The sequence below is a fragment of the Erpetoichthys calabaricus genome, chromosome 10 (genome assembly GCF_900747795.2).
Source record: "Erpetoichthys calabaricus chromosome 10, fErpCal1.3, whole genome shotgun sequence".
NCBI lineage: Eukaryota > Metazoa > Chordata > Cladistia > Polypteriformes > Polypteridae > Erpetoichthys > Erpetoichthys calabaricus.
Window position 1 is genome coordinate 86,365,850 of NC_041403.2, and position 17,323 is coordinate 86,383,172.

The window sequence follows — 17,323 nt, forward strand, 5'->3', positions numbered from 1 at the left end:
AGTCCTTGTATTTGAATGAATGAATGACTTTTGAAAAAGTGTCTTGTACTTTGACAGTCTTTGACAAATCCATAAAGCAGTAAAAGGGTTAATTTTCATACTGTTCAATTCTCAATCTGTATGTGAGGCTGGATAGTATTGAATACTGAAAAAAAATCTAGAAATAGTGCTCTGACATATGAACCAGGCTTATCAAGAAAAGAATATATTTGTAATAAGATAACCAGCCAGGCGTCTTCCACACTTGTGTTTGCAAAGTAAGCAAATATATTGTTATTTTGAAAGAGTGGAAAACATTTCAATGACAGAGATGAAGCTAAGTGTTCAAAGCATTTCATTGTAATGGACTCAAGTGTCACTGGCCTATAGTCGTTCAGACTGCAGGTCCAGGAAACCTTAGGAACTGGGAATCTAAGAGTTTTAGTTCTTCAAAAGAGATTGTCCTCTTGATTTTATCACACTGGTGCACACTGTAGTGTTTTGTAGCTATTTATGATGAATTTGAAATGAAAATTAGCACCTCTGAATCAGAGTAGTTTGCACTCAGCAGAGTAGTAACAGGACTGATGCCACAAGTGATGGAGTTCAAGAATTCCAAAGTCTTGTTTACAAGTAAGTGTAGAAGTAATCATGAGATTGATCAACAAATCAGTCTCGTGGTCTTTGTGGGTAAAGTAGGAGCTATGTGCTTATGAGCTCCAAAAATTAATAGAAAGGATAAATATTTAACTACAAATGACTGAGTTATGGTTTGTTGGGCCCATACTCCATGATAGGGAAAAGAGCTTAATCATAAGGGTGTTCCATATAATAATATGGGGATCCATTCAACATCAAAACTGCAAAAAAGGGTACACGCCTCAAAATGACTCAAACACAGACCAGGAATTCACTGGTCTACCTTGAAATAGGCCTCAACCCTAGCAGCCTGTCCCAAATCTCAAAAGACGGGGTGCAAGTCCATCACAGGCCGCAAATAGGGCTCATGTTTTTAAAGTTTAAAAAAGACTAAAATTCAAAATACATAAAAAAACACCCTTCAAGGGTGTATTGCCTTGGACTCACATGACAAGCCCTCTCAGATTTGCACTGATGTAACTTCTGGTGGCCAACCCTGAGTCTTCCTTCAGAAACAGTCCCATTTTATCAGCTTCAACTGAAGGAGAACTTGCCCAAGCTGATACTACTTCTGAATACTGGGAGCAGAGTTCTTCCTAGTAACGTCAGTTGAGCTCTCTCTCTCTCTGTCACACAGTTAGCCCTGGTTGCCAGCCCCAAACTCACACTGTCCAGATTATAACGTCCCTCTGTAGCAGTCTCTTACTATGTTGAGCTAATTGGAGAATCCTGACAGGGTGTGAGCAATATGAAGCTCTTCTGGTAGGGTGAACTGAGCACTCTCTATCGCTCAGCCCCCACCATGCTGCTCACACCACCATCTCCACAAAGGCAAAGGATAACCATAATCCTCTGGCTTGTGAAGACAAATGTACACTAAAAAATCTTTATAAATGAAGAATTCATTTCTAATAAACATATGGAGAACAAGAATTCATTTCGAATAAACATATGGAGAACACAAATGGCAAGGAAAGTAAAAAAGGCATAACATAAGACAAAAGAGTATGCTTAAAAAGACAACCCAAAGATAACAAATCCAAATATATTCAAAGTCAAAATCCATTACACATCCTCATGTCTGATTTTGCATAGGATTACATCATGACCATCATATTCTTCTAGTTTACTGTCAGAGCAGGGCCTTCCTGTATTGTTTCTCTGTAGTATACTGTATATAGTTTATTCCTTCATTTAACCTATCAAGAGACCATTGTGTTTTTAGAATAAATCATAATATATAAGCAATTACTGAATCTGGATAGAGCACCCTTAGAAATGTAAGATAAAATGTGCTTGATACATTGAAACAGCATTGTTGGAAACACCTCAGTGATCTGTAGGATAGGATTATGTCTTACTTTCTTTTAATTGATTCTATGGTGATTATATACTGTTTCCTCTAGGGCAGAGTAGAAAATAACGAATGCAGTGGGCCACATTGGTGATGTCACTTTTTGAATAGTGTTTAAAGTTTCATTTAGGAAATTTTTGCATCTGGGAAGCTCAACTTCATCGTCTGTCAGTGTTTCCAGTGGAATCTTGACTTTGTGATATCTTATTATTACTAATAAGTATGTATCTCATTTTATGGCTGAAATCTTTATCACTGTGAACTTTCTAGTACCAAAAAGTTGAAGTCTTTAACAACCCTATCTTCTGCATTATCAGCCTTTACTAGATTCATAAACTCATTTAGTATAAGGTTTATCTTCATACTTTATACTAAGATATACATTTGTACTCTTTTTGTATAGTAAGTGAGTAGAACAGTTAATGTTTTTAATTTTATTGCTATATTGTCTACAAGACAGAAGGTTAGAAAATAGAGACAACAAATTATTTTTTATTCACTTGAACATATTTTTTTCCTTTAAGGAACTTGTGGTGAAGACGCTTATTGTTGCAGAGCCACATGTTCTTCATGCATATCGTATGTGCAGGCCTGGACAACCTCCTGGGAGTGAGAGTGTCTGCTTTGAGGTTTTGGGGTTTGACATTATTTTAGATAGGAAGCTAAAGCCCTGGCTACTTGAGGTAAGAAATTTAATTTAGTATCTTTACTTTTAGACACCTGCATTTCAATTCAAACTGCATTGCTTGCTTTTAATGATCCTACCCCATCACTCAGATTATCAGTTCATTTTAACTTTTCCCTTTTTTGCATATATAGCACCGACTTTTAATAATTTTGAATTGTCAATTTCTTAGGTGAACAATAGATTTGCATAGAGCAGAAATATTTTTAAAAGTTAGACTTCACAGTGAAACTATTTTGGGTTAGTTTCATTTACAGTACCCGTTGTTCCCAGAATTTTTTTTAATACTTAAAGTTAGTGTTGTAAATGATTTTTTTCAGAAGAAATACTTTGTTATTCTAGACCCCTCTTGGGTAATGATATATATTAATCTGCACCACACATGAAACTTAATTTGCCATATGTCTACCCTGATCTTAGTTCTTTCCAAATCCAAGTGGGATTTTACTGTCTTCTTTGTATCTGCTAATTTCTATGATTTAGAATCACCTAAAAATGTAACTACCTCATTTATGTAAAAAAAAGTAGCTTGGGAGTGTCAGTCAGTTCCAAGATTGGTTTAAGTGGATCACCATTTTTGACATCACAGAATTTTTAAAAAGTTGTTTTGAACATTATCCTCTGATTTCTGTTTTTAAACCAATTCTGCCCCCATTTGCACACAACCCACCCCCTTGAGCTCCTGTTTGATCATTAGCCTGTAATGGGCTACCCCTATGAAAAGATTTTTAAAATCTGCGTTAACGATATTGTATTTTGTACTACTGTCAGATGTTTTTATTGTTTCCCTATAAAACTCGAGCACATTGTATTAGTAAAACAGACATGACATGTTCTGTTTCAGTCTACCCAGAGAAGAGCTTAAGTGTGTAGAATGGGTTTGAAATGGTTTTCCTTTAGTGGGACTATTTTTGTGACTAACATTGATCGAAATGATCCACCAGGTTTCTTTGAACAAACTGCTAATTTGCACATTTAATAGGTGTTTGGTCAGCACACAGAAATTTCAGCTTGATTGTGCCAATATGAGTGCTAGTTTATTTTCAAATGACACATTACAATTAGTACTTATTTGTGTTTCTCATTAGAAACCTTCCCCTAATTGCTTTCTCTCAGGAGACTGGTTGGAATGACTGCCCTCTAATGAGGAAAGGTCGTATGTGTTGAAAGTGCTTCTGGGGACTGCTGAATTGATCTGTGACGACTCCCACTGGTCCTCTGAGCACTTTTCTTCAATTGTTTCAAGATGAGTTTGTTTATCCCTTCATAATGAGAATACAAAACCAACTTAGGACAAATGGAAGTGATCTGCACCAGTAATCACATACGCATGTTGTCAGTGTAGGCAGCCTGCTTTTTTATTGTGAATGAAAATACCTCATCCTGCAGTTGTTCTTGTATTTTTTTTAATCTGTATTTTCTTTTAAGGCCAGAAGTTTATAAATTATTAATCATCAATTCTGCATTAATGTAATGCCCACAGAAATGGCAAAAATGTTTTTAAATAGCGGAAAGGAAATGTTAATGAAGGTCAGTTGTCCAAAGAACAGAAAAAAGAAAAAAAAAACTTATTTTGGAATGCTTAACTAGTTTACATTTGAGACGATGAATGTTTTATCACTAAAAATGTGCAATTTTACCATTTTTACAGTACAGTATATATGTTTTGTACTTTTATTGCACATGCGCTTAAACTTTGCCTTTAATAGACATATATATAAAAGCAGTGTTAAGGCAAGGCATTGCGTTCTCAATCACTCTAGAATAGTTTTTTGAGCTAACTGCATGTTTTATCTGTAGTTAATTTTTTATTGTAGTTAGGTAACAGCTTAATAAACAAGAACGGTTAAAGTGGTTATATTCTGGGGTGTCATTCATATACTAAGGCTTAGTGGCTCTTCAACATAATGTGCTTCCTTTTGATGGCAACATTTTTCACCTTCACATCCAAATGCAAGCAGAAGTTTACTGTGGTCACACGCACAAATACACCTTGGTGCAACATTGTGTCCAGGGTCAGCATTCTGACATCAGCCCCACAGCTTAACCTGCTGACAAAAAACATTTCTAACTGAAACGTTTAATAAGCGAAAATCAGTATTGATAATTGCATTTTCATTTTTAAATAAAACATGGCATGCCCTGAACATCCTCAGTGTTGTTGGTACAATACTGAACAGTAAATTTCGAGATCATACATTTATAGGCAGGATGCACATGTTTTGAAATACAATTGTTATTTTCCAGATTGCTGGATGACTTTTCGCTGGGTTGAAATGTGCTATTAAATTTTTATACTAGTAACTGAAAAAAAATTCAAGGAGCTCCAAACCATTTTCTGCCTAAATAAAATGAGGACTCCTTGTCATGATAGGCATCCAGTCAGTCATCCCCCTGAGAATTTACATTTTAAAATACCACCAGTTTTTAAAATCATAAATTGTTAAACACTGAACTCATATTAGGTTAAAGTAAAAGTGAAATTTCTTAACTCTTTCCCCAATATGAGTTTAACAAGGTATTACAAGTATTTTTTTTTTACACGTGTGCGTGTTTTTAAAAAATAGCCTAAAAGTTCCATTCTAATTCCATTTCAATTTACAAAAAAATATACTGATCAGAGCTTAAATTTTATGTATGGCCAAGAGGGTAGAATTCTTCCAGGATAACAATAAGTGAAGTGGATTTTATTAGTTTTGAGGAATTTCAGTGTAATAATGATAAGGTCTTTATGGACTGCCCGATTTTTCTTACTAAGTGCATATACTAAATTTATTCAGTTTCTGCCTGGTTAACATAAAAATAAACATTGCTTAAAACCAATGCTAAAAAAATTAAAACATTAAGTATTTCATTGCTTTGTGAATTAGTAAATACAGACTAATTCAGGACATTTTTCTTTATACAAATTCGTTAAAGATGCTTTTATTATAGCAACTTTTTCTAGCCAGTTGCGCCAGAAAAATCACAGTCTGGCTTGTTACCTTTGCTATTGTGAGATTGCATCAGAATATAGAGAAGACATTACCTGGTTAATAACACTTCTGGAAGAATTTCAGATTTGTTGCAACCTTAAGGTTACCTTTATGAATAAAATGTATAGTTAAATTGAATTACTTCATTTACGATTATTATTCTAGTATTCTTGTAAAATGGCCTTTGTTCTGCTGTTTTCAAGCTACTGTACCTCATGTTACTGACAAGACTTTGCTATTACTTATGACTGTGCACTAATCTAGAATTGAAAACCAATAGCTACTTATAACTGAGGATTGTGACCTGTTCACTCATCCCTTACTATCAAAATATGTGTTGTTTATACTTTCACCTTGTTTGGCACAATTTATTTGTCTTAGTAATAAACATTACTTTGATTTCAAAAACATGACCAACAAGATTACTGTAGAGTTTCCTGATTCTATTTCAGCAATTGGGTATTCTGTTTTAGGAGCCATATTAACTGCATGTCTCCAAGATTATGCCCATATGTTTGCGCATCACATGTCACATTATGGAGACTTGACTTCAAGGCTTTACAAGCTGAGCCACACGTCTGGACAATGTACATATTTTGAAACACTAACTTAATAAATTTTATTTTGCAGTAAACATAGTAGCCACTTCATTTCATCACTGTTGCAGACAGATACATACGATGGTGGCACTTGTTGTTCTGTACACTTTTTTTTTGTTTCTCATGTACCACCCTTTAACTCCTAGCACACATACCACAGGTTTAGAATCACTGTCCTAGAAGATAAAAATTCTTATAAAGAGTTAATTTTGTTAGCAAGATTGCATTTTACTGCATATTCTTGATCTCACTTCTGAAATGAAGAATCAGTATTTAAAGTTAAGACTTTAATTGTTCACTGTAATGTGCATATTTGTGTATTCATTCTTATTAGATGCTGTTTTGAGTAACCATAGATGTGAAAAAGAATTCAAACATCTTTAAATTATTATAATGATAATCTTGAAATTAACTGGTCAACACTAGAGATTGTCTCACAGAATGTGGAATGGCTTCATTGTTCTTTCGTGAAAAATTCAGGCAGACATTCTTTCACATACTGTACAGTATTCAGGTTAGTTCTTCACAAACTGGTTTACAGCTGTTGCACCAAAGAGTTAATAATAAGCATCAATGTTAAAGTTATAATTAGGAATTAGTTATCAATTGGCATTGTTAACACTGACAGTCTCTAAAAAAGACTACTACGATTAGAAGACATAATTTCAAAATGATGAGATTATTAAGTAAGTAGTAGTTAAGGATAAAGACATGCTTAATACTATGCCTCAGTTTCACTGAGTAAATCTGCTTCAAATAGAAAAGGTTAGAATTTCATGTACACTTAAGACTTGTGCATTCAGTATCAGCATCAACGTTTATTTGCTGTCTTTTTTTCCAGTTTTCCCAATATAGGCTTCTACATTCTCCTGCTTTGAATTGTAATAAACATGTTAAGAGAAATCAATAAATGTACACAAAAAAAACATCAATTAAATTTTAGTTCAGCTTATTTTTATATAGTGGTCATCCTGTTCACAGACTGTGCTCTACAAAATACATTGTAACATTCAACAAAACACAAAACATTATTCAAGTGTTATTCACAGAGAGGAGCAGCAGCAAGCGTGAACTAACATTTCCTCCTTGCAAGTGTGTGAAACAAAAATGTACTTATGTGAAAAATATCTTTAAACAACAAATATTCAATAAAGTCTTTAATTCCTTATGCCCTAAGGCATTTTTAAATATAAATTACATACCCAAAAATAAACAACTATTATTCTCTTTAATGTATAAAAAGAGCTGCAAATGACTAAAGAGTACTGAGCATAACACTCCACATTTTAAAATAATGTCTTTATATGAATGAAACCCCATTGTTTCACACCAATAACTGAATAAAACACAAAAAAGTAGACATTTTAAGTATTTATTTCCAAAATAAATGTATTGTACCATGCATAACCAAGACATTTTATGATGCACAATCCTGGAATCAGAATTCTTTTGTTACCTCAACCTGTCAGCTTTCATTGTTCCAATTTTAGATTTCATATCCTATAAAAAAAACTTTATCTAAACCTTTACGTTCAAAATGATTTTAATGGTAGTCCATCCATCCATCCATCCATCCATTTTCCAACCCGCTGAATCCGAACACAGGGTCACCCTTGAAATAATTTCTGTTTACCACTAGACACAAAGGAACATTACATTTGGTACAAAATTGGGATTTTTGTACTGCAATTCACACATCTTCCCCTGTCTTCTGTTGCAGTTGCCCTAATTGAGACTCATCTTGCACTTACCTCTTCACCATCTGAGTTGGTGTTGCAAACCCAAATGATTTTTCAGTTTTTCTACAGATCACTCACTGTACTGTAAATTTTAGTACAAGTACACTGTACATTAATGGACACATTCCATCATCGAGGTGAAACCCGGAAGTGATGTCATTGGGGGGCGGACCGGAGTGACGTTATCTGGTTACCGGAAGTGATGTCATCAGGATTGAAACCAGAAGTGACACCACTGGGTTAAAAAAAAAAAAAGCCGGAAGTGACGTCATTGATGTTAAACCGGAAGCGACATCATTGGGAGGTCGGAAGTGGCGTCATTAGGCGAAATCCAGCGAGTTTGAAACCAGAAGTTACGTCATCAGGGGAACCCGAAAATGACGTCATCCGGGGTGTTTTGAACCGGAAGTGACATCATTGAGGTTGGCGCCGGAAGGGACATCATCGGGTTGTAACCGGAAGAGACACCATTGGGTCAAAAGCCCCAGAAATGTCGTCATTGGGTTGGACCGGAAGTGACATCATTGGGGCTAGACCCGGAAGTGACATCAGCTGGACGAAACCGGAAGTGACATCATCGAGGTTGGAGCCGGAAGGGACATCATTGGGTTGCAACCAGAAGAGACACCATTGGGTCAAAAGCCCCAGAAGTGTCGTCATTGGGTTGGACCGGAAGTGACATCATCGGGCCTAGACCCGGAAGTGACATCAGCTGGGCGAAACCAAAAGTGACATCATCAAATTTGAAACAGGAAGTTACATGATCAGGGCAAAAAAAAATGATGTGACGTCATTGGGTCAAAACCCGGAAGTCACATAATCGGATCAAAACCCTGAAGTGACATCATCGGTTCAAACCCTGGAAGTGACATCATCTGGCCAAAAACCCCGAAAGTGACGTCATCAGGCAAAACCCGAAGTGACGACATTGGTCAAAAGCGAAAGTGACGTCATTGAGTCATAACAGGAAGTCACATCATCGAGGTTGAAAAAAACGGAAGTGACGTCATCGGGGCTGAACCCGTAAATTACGTCATGACGCGAAACCAGAAGTGACACCATTGGTCAAAAAGCGGCAGTGATGTCATTGGGTCAAAATCAGAAGTGACATCATCGGGGTAAAACCCAGAAGTGACATCAGGGTCAGGCCGGAAAGTGATGTCATCGGGGGTAAACCCGGAAGCTCTTACCACTCCTCTTACCACTTGTTGTTTTACTTTTCTTTTCCTTTTTCATCCTCCTCCACCTCCTGTCACCTCCTGCTTCTTCCTCTTATTGTCATTTCCTCCTTGCTTATCCTTCTTGTTCCTCAGGAACTATGTCCTCCTCTGTTCCATGTTTCAGGAACTTCCTCCTCCTGGACTTGAACCTGTAAATTTCAGTACAAGTACACTGTACATCAATAGACACATTCCATTTCACATATTTCCATTTTTTAATAACCCAGTATCACACATGGAAGGGGTGGTCCCTTTGTCCTCTCATGAAGCTGAGCGGGCATTTTGCTGGTATTCTAAGCTGAAACTGGAAGAGAACTGCTCAGAAAACTACCACAGGGAAAACTTACAGCAGACAGACTCCAGTAGTGGTAATTGAACACATGATGCATGAACTGTAAACCTGCATGTCGCAACTGTTTAAAGTTATACTATGAGCAATACACAAAAATGAAGCGTATCATCGAGTCCTTCATCAAAAGCATCATTCTCGCTAGAGTCAAAACTGTGAAAATATTCCATATCACTAGCATCATGTAACTTTTTTTAGGATTTTCTCAACCATATGTTTTTTTCTTTTTTTTTTAAGAAGACATTTCCCTACTACAAGCAGTAACTCCTCAAGTCTTATTGCAAGTCAATTAAACCAGGGGTCCCCAACCCCCGGTCTGCGACCCACTAGTGGGCAGAGAACATCCGGCAACTGAGACTCACTCAGTGAAGGGCTACAGCAAAATGGCTGCCCCCTTCACTGAGGACACTTTTCAGAACGCTAGGTGGGCGGGGCTTTGCAGCGGCGCAGAGAGAGGAGAGAGACCGAGGTGAGAGAGTATTACAACAAAGTACATTCAGCAGATACTTTCATTACAACGAAGTGACCTTAAAATGCTTGAATGAATCATCCACAGAGCAGTCAGTTCTGTGGTTGCAGCTCAGTTGTGCCCATTTGCACAACAATCCCCAAATAGAAACATTGTAAAAAAAATTTCTTTCTTTAAACTTTCCTCGTACTGTTTTTTTTGCTGTTTTTGTTTTCTGTGGTTTTCAGTGATACCTTTTGCTTATTGTTCGTCAACATTTGAAAAACATCCATTGGAATTTAACTCATTGTCACCCTCCTATAGAAACGGGCAGACACGAAAAAACGATAACAGTGTTAATATTTGTGATGGGCAATCTGATGGAATGACAAATGCAATGCATATGTCTTTGTTATATGCAAAAAAAGAAGAAAAATCACGGGTTGCAAACATATGCAAACGTGCTGCATTTGAAGACAGTTTTTATGTGGTTCAGTGATGCTCGTTCAAAAAACATTCCTATTAATGCGGAACTCATTCAAGAAAATGTGAGGTTTCTAAACTCTCTTGGGACCTCCGTCAACGGGACAACACGCCAAAGAGCGTCCCGAAGTGCGATCACCGCGTCTGTGGAAGACTGTTTATCTGTTGCCGGGGCAAAAGCAGGCTCACAGCTCTGCTGCGTCTCTCCACCAAAGCAAACAGAAAAGATCTTGATGGGTGATGAAATGGAACATTGTAAATGTGGGGAACATGATTACTTGGCCACTAACCTGGTGACAACCCTGCCTGACTGCTGTGTCTGTTTATAGGAGAGTGGCAGAATAAAGCTGGTTTTGCTAAAGTACTGAGACTCAGTCTCGTGTTTTGAGGTGTAAGACAGGGACTTATAGTGCGACCACAATCTTTTAGGATTCACTTCTGTAACGCTTCACTGCAGCGTTGTGAGCCTGCTGTTGCCCTGACCCGGCAGTGGACAAACAATCTTACACAGATGTGGAAATCACGCTTTGGGATGCACTTCAGCGAGACATTCCCGTTTTAGGGATCAGGGAGGGATACCAAAAGAGTTCAGAAAACCTCACAATATGAACAGGTATACAGGCACTATTGGCACACCCCACCGTTACCCATTCTGCAGACTCAGTATCCAGCCAGGCTGGAGGAGTGCTGGAGGAGCCTGAGGAGGAAAATCTGAGGCAGTGGTGGAGCAGCAGCACGTGGGGCAGAGGCAGAATATACCTGCTGTTCAAGTTGGCAGATAAAGTGGCTGCATTCAAAGCCAAACTTGATTTATGGGGCAGAAAAGTGAACATTGGGATTTTTGATGTTTCAAACGTTAGCTGAGGTTGTTTAAAGATACCAAGCCAGGGCCTTCTTTCTCCCAGCTGGCGTATCACCTATCTCAGCTTTCAATAGAGTTTGAGCATTATTACCAACCACAAAAGACCCCCGAAATGGGAAGATATGGATCCGTGACCCATTTGTGAATAAGCCAGGTGAATAAACTTTGTCTGTGCTTGAAGAGAATCAACTGCTTAAGGTTGCAAATGATGGTGGCCTTAAAAGTATGTTTGAGACAACTTCAAATCTCCATACATTTTGGATTAAAGTCATGGGGGAATATCCTGAGGTTGCCACAAAAGCACTGAAAAGTCTGCTTCCATTTCCAACATCCTATCTTTCTGAGGCAGCATTTTCTGCAGTGACAGCAACCAAAACGAGATTACGGAGTAGACTGAACATAAGCAACACACTTCGTTTGTCGCTGTCTTCCATCGTCCTCAGATGGGATCATCTGGTTGCAGGAAAACAAGCTCAGGGTTCCCACTGATTCTGCATTATGGTAAGTTGTATAATTTCTATTACGATATTATAACTTAATAATAATAGAAATGTAATGTAAATTGTGTATAAAACTGCCCTACGAACCCACCCCGAATCCTCCCCCAACACCGGTCCATGGAAAAATTTGCTTCTAGTAAAGCGGTCCTTGGTGTCAAAAAGGTTGGGGACCACTGAACTAAACAATTCTCATACACTTTGACATGCAATATATTTCCTGCCTTTTACACATAGCTGCGACATGTAGTAACAAATGACCAATCACAGACAACTATACATCATTAGAATGCTCTGAGCCTTAGCTATCCAGTAGTAATGAGCCTTTCAGTGTATGTGGTTCAACATAGGTGGGATGTTTGATAAATACAGATTCATTCAGCTGTGATGTGCTGCTTATCTTGCCATATATATGTGCAAAGCAAATATTTTACTAATGAAAGAGAGCAAACAACATGGAAATGTATGATTTATTTGAAAGAAGATACCCTTAGGCATGTAAAAATACTATCACTACATTTAATTGACTTGTGGGTTTATTGCAGTGTACACAAACAACTTTAAAATATGGTGATGTCTCACTGGCAGAACATCTTGTGCATAAGTGGCTACACTGTTAAAAAAATGAGGTGAATGGTAATGTATACATATCTTAAACTAAGGTCAGTTGGCAGTGGTGGTGGATAAAAAAGTCCAGTTTCCACAATTACAGTTGATAAAACTTCATGGCTTTACTGTGTCTTGCAAATGCAAATTGAATTAAATATCCAAGCACATTTGGACTTTTTACATAGTACTATGGTTAAAGTGATTGGGGTATGTTGAAGGCCTAATGCAGTGTTTGTCACTGATGATACTTACAATTCTCTTTTTCCATTCTTTTTCATTCTCTATTTTTTCTTTTATCTGCCTAAATTGGCATCTACAATAAGTACCCCTAGAAGAAACTGACAAGAACAAGAGAATGGAAAAGACTTGTTAACATCTAACCCCAATGACTGTTATAGTTAATTAAAAACAGTATGAGTTGGTTGACTAGGACATGTTCATATCTCTTCAGCTAAATAACTCTTCTTTTAATCAATGTTTTTCTCACATAAAAAAAATAATACAAATACAGTACAACCCCAAAATTCGCTGGGGTTACGTTCCTAGAGCACTTTAAATTGTGAAAAACCGCGAATTTTGGATGTGGTTAAAAAAAAAGGCCTATTTTTATAGTTTAAACCCTAAATATGCCCCAAACACACTTTAATTGAATTTCAAACTCAGCTTAATACATTACCTAAAAATAAAGAATGTAAAGGTAAACCCGTATACTGTACAGTACTGTACTGCTATGTCTCCCGCAGTGGTAGAATGTAAAATACCGATGTTACCACTATATGTACTGTAATTCATGTAAGCGCGTTTTCATTGCCAGAAGCCTTAGAAGGTGCAGGGTGTTTCAGCGGCATCTTGGGGCTTTAACCCTTAAACTGCCACATACTTGGGGGTTAATGCATCCCTGGACGCCAAATACTTTTTTGCTGCACTTTTTAAGTAAACGTCACAATTCACAAAGAAAAAGTGAAATTTTAATGGAACACATTTTTTTTCATGCAAAGACCATCACAATTACTGCAACACTGATAATTTTACACACTGCTAATGAACTGTGAAAACTATTTAAAAAACTACTGGAACAATATGTACAAGGTGTAACTGACGCCATGGATGAAATTTAGTAAATCACTGAGCCAACTGCGCTAGAGTTGGCTGCACGCAAGCACACAGAGGTAAGCGCTGATGCTTGCAGGCTAGCCTAGTGCAGTGGCTCAATCCAAGGACAGTGAGGCTGAATTGCTGCCGGGTGTTACGCTTGGGTCACAGAATTGCACAGAAACATAGGAGATTGTGGAGACAGGAAGTTTATTCAAACACTTCGAATAAACATGTCTCTTTCCAGAAGTAAAACAAGCTCAGTATGCAGTTAGTTCTCGATTTAAGAATAGACAAACATCATAGGGGATCACAACTTGAGCGGGACCCCCAACAGGAGCAGAAGATGTCTGGGGAGGAGAGAGAAACAAAGCAATCAGCCAAAAAGGACAGGTGCTGTTCAGGCTTTTGTGTAAGCGTAGTGTCACGCGAGAAGCATATCACGCGACAGAGCAGCCGCAAGTAAGCCCAGCAAGTAACGGAGCAATGTGAAGGTAGTCTATCAACGTTTTTTAAGTGGGGTTTTTTTGAGGAGCATCTGTGTCTTCTAGGGGTGTGTTCAGCCCTCCTACTCACAAGGGGCTGGCAGTGGTCATGAGCTGATTGCTCATTGAATGTACGGCACTGACTGATCAGCTCCTGCATGCTCGGAAATGGCACTTAGAAACGACTATAGCCGGTTGTGGCGGTTTAAGGGTTCAGAGGAACAAAACGGAAAACACAAGAACACTCAGCTGGAGATGCATCACAGTCAATGGAGCAGCAAGGAGAAATGAATAACGCTGTAGCGGTCCGGTGCTGCTAAGATTTACACCGTCGAGAAGACGGCAATTTATTTATTTTTATGGTGGAAATTCCAGGGAGGCACCCAGCCTTGGGCCGACCCTTACACACTCACAAACAGAGACAAAAACAAACCAAACCGGTAATCAAACAGCAAATAAAGAATGTAATGAAAACAAATGAAATATATGAAAACAATGATACCACCCCTGTTCCCCTTATGGCGATTACACATTAAATACAACAAAGCACAAACAAAACACACAGTAAATCATGAAACACATTTATGAAAAACGGCAACGGATGAAATGTAATGAAAATAGATAGTCCAGAGATCCGCACGTTGAATGGGAATGTAAAGATAGTCCTACCGCTAGTTCCTGAAATGGTGAAGACGGGTGGACGGGTTCAGGAGCGCTCCTTTCTTTGCAGGATGGCCATGAATCCACTTACAGTCCTCATGTACACAGGCAGATAATTCAGACGTCAACCATGAAACGATCCAGGACAAAACGAATAAGTACAGGTAACCCAACAGAATACAGACAGACAGGAACTTGAAACACAAATTACAAAGACTTTTTGTTTTGCTTTTGGTCACCGGCCCCCTTTTTTAAAAGCCCCAGCTCCCTCAGCAGAAAACCAATCAGAGCCACTGCAGGGACTGCTGGGAGTTGCAGTTTCAAATTCTATTTGCTACTTTCACCCTCCCAAGCCGTGTTTTCCTCTACAGTTGCTTCCTGTTCTCTCTACAGTACAGTATTGCCATGAAAAAAGCCATAAAAATTGCGGAGAATATTTGCGGTTTCCGCTAACAATTATTAGGTTCTAAGGAAAAATCCGCGAATGACTGAGGCCGCGAACTCTGAATCGCAACCTCGCGGGGGTCTGCTGTACATATTGATTGTATATGAGCCAAAGGAGTATCTCAGAAGTGGATACTACCACCAAAGCAGATTAACATTTTAACAAATAATCTTATCACAATTTTTCTTATATTTAATTTACACTTTATGCTAGGCTACAATTTAGCCCCAATTTTTTGGTAGCCTGAAGAAGCAAACTTTGCAAATCTTTACTAGTCCTTTGCTGTAATTCATGCTGTATCTCAGCAGAGCACAATCCTAAAGGTTAAGGCTTTGTGGGTAGTGGTAATATGAAATAGTCGCTGATTCAAGGAACTGGACATTCTACCAGAGACTAACACAGGCAAAATGAAAAGATGCAGTTATGTATAAAAAGATAGAATACAACGCAGTATGCATAAATCACAGCCACAAATATTTACATATCAAAACTATATTCTATGCATGACTTACACACAACCTGAAAACAACTCAGTCCAAATACTGTTCCTGGAACTGATTGACACTGGAAAAATTAACTTTTGGTTAAAAAAACACAATAGGATCCCAAGATACAAAAAATTAAATAAAACCAGTTCCTCTGACCAATATCCAGCAGATTTTAAGATCGAGTTCCAAATTATTATTTACCACCATTCTAGATAGATTGGTGCTGCTGCAGCACAGTGCTCCATCCAGCTGATACCTCACCAGAGAAGACCTTGTTTTCCTGCATGTACTCTTTTCTTCTTGTCATTGCTATTCCCAAGAGCTGTAGTTTGACCTGAATTTGATGTTCTTACCAACAATAATTATTGCTCTTTTCCCTCATTTCCATTTGACTTTTCTTACTCGCTTCAGGTAGAGCTGATCATCTATGGAGGTGTCAACTGATCAGAGATTTCTCAATCATGTACTCTACTTACAGACATCCTTCTTGATGTATGTATTTAAAAACAGTATTAATGTGCTGTGAAAACACAGGTTTTTAACAATTACTACTTGGTAAAATATATTTGCTATTATTAAAACAGAGATGCATAATAAATTACTTCTTACACCTTCCTGTGAAATACTTCAAAATAATACAGTGACTAGCAAAAATGCAGTCTTGACTCTTAATTGAATTAGATGAAGGTCTTAAAGTGAGAGCTGCATGCATATGTGTGTGGCAAGCCATTTTATCATTTAATGTTTTTTTTATTTCCAGTTGCAATTTTCAAAATGTTCTCAATATTTTTATAATCTGCAAGTGCATTTTCACCACTTAGAACATACATTTTCAAAATCTGTAATTCCATTTTGTCTACAGCCTTTTCAATTATAGGCATTTGTACATTTAACTAATTGAGATTACAGTTAAAATTATGTATCTTACATGTAAGTTTTGATGTCTGAAATGGATTTTAAAACTAGGTAAAATGTAACCAACATCATCTATAATTATTACTTCAGTCAAAATTACAAATGTCTGCTATTCAGATTTAATGAATCAAAATGTATCTCTTTATTTGAATTTTCAAAATATAATCTAATATTAAAAGTCCCTCAGTTATATATCTTACAAAGTACATTAGAGATATCACAAATTTACGTTATGATTAGTCAGTGTTGAACTGTGCATATCTTTAGTTCTCATTTTTGTTTAATTAAACATATGCTGTAGAACTCAAATTAAGATTCTTATTAATCATCTACTTATTTCATAGTTTTCAGATTGTAATTATGACTAGTGAAGTCAAGGCATAAAATGATAAAACAACCTGCCATATGTGCAAACATTAATAAACTGCTCTCTTTAAAAGAAAAAGCTGCCGCAATAACTGTTTATTTAGTGGGTGAAATTAAACCCAATTAAAAATACAAAATATTTAAACATTTTCCAAATTCCTTGTTTAAATACTTGTAATTTTCCTCACCATCATGGTACAAAGTTTTTTAAGGGCAAAGCTGCATTAAATAATTGAAGGTTTACAAGCAGACTTACAAGAGCAAGAAGTAAAGAGAGAGAATGATTAGATCTCAGGCACACAGATGTCTGGCGGCTCAGAATGAAAGAGATAACTGTGGAATAAATAAACTTTAAATAGGAGAGAAAAAGGAAATGTTTGGAAGAGTCAAATGTCAGAATACCAAGAGGGAGAAAGAGAACTGACCAACAAAAC

General features: G+C 37.3%; 1 protein-coding gene across 3 annotated transcripts in view; it reads left to right on the forward strand.

Annotated features, from left to right (window-relative positions):
• ttll7 (tubulin tyrosine ligase-like family, member 7) overlaps positions 1-17,323 on the forward strand; it is a 294,342-nt gene that overhangs the window by 115,422 nt on the left and 161,597 nt on the right. For all 3 annotated transcript variants that reach the window (XR_007935957.1, XM_028811558.2, XM_051932480.1), the window contains exon 9: positions 2,497-2,655. Coding sequence is in view for 2 of the 3 variants with exons in the window: in XM_028811558.2 (XP_028667391.1) it covers positions 2,497-2,655 (159 nt within the window). In the remaining variant the exon portion in view is untranslated. The remainder of the gene's footprint in view (positions 1-2,496; positions 2,656-17,323) is intronic.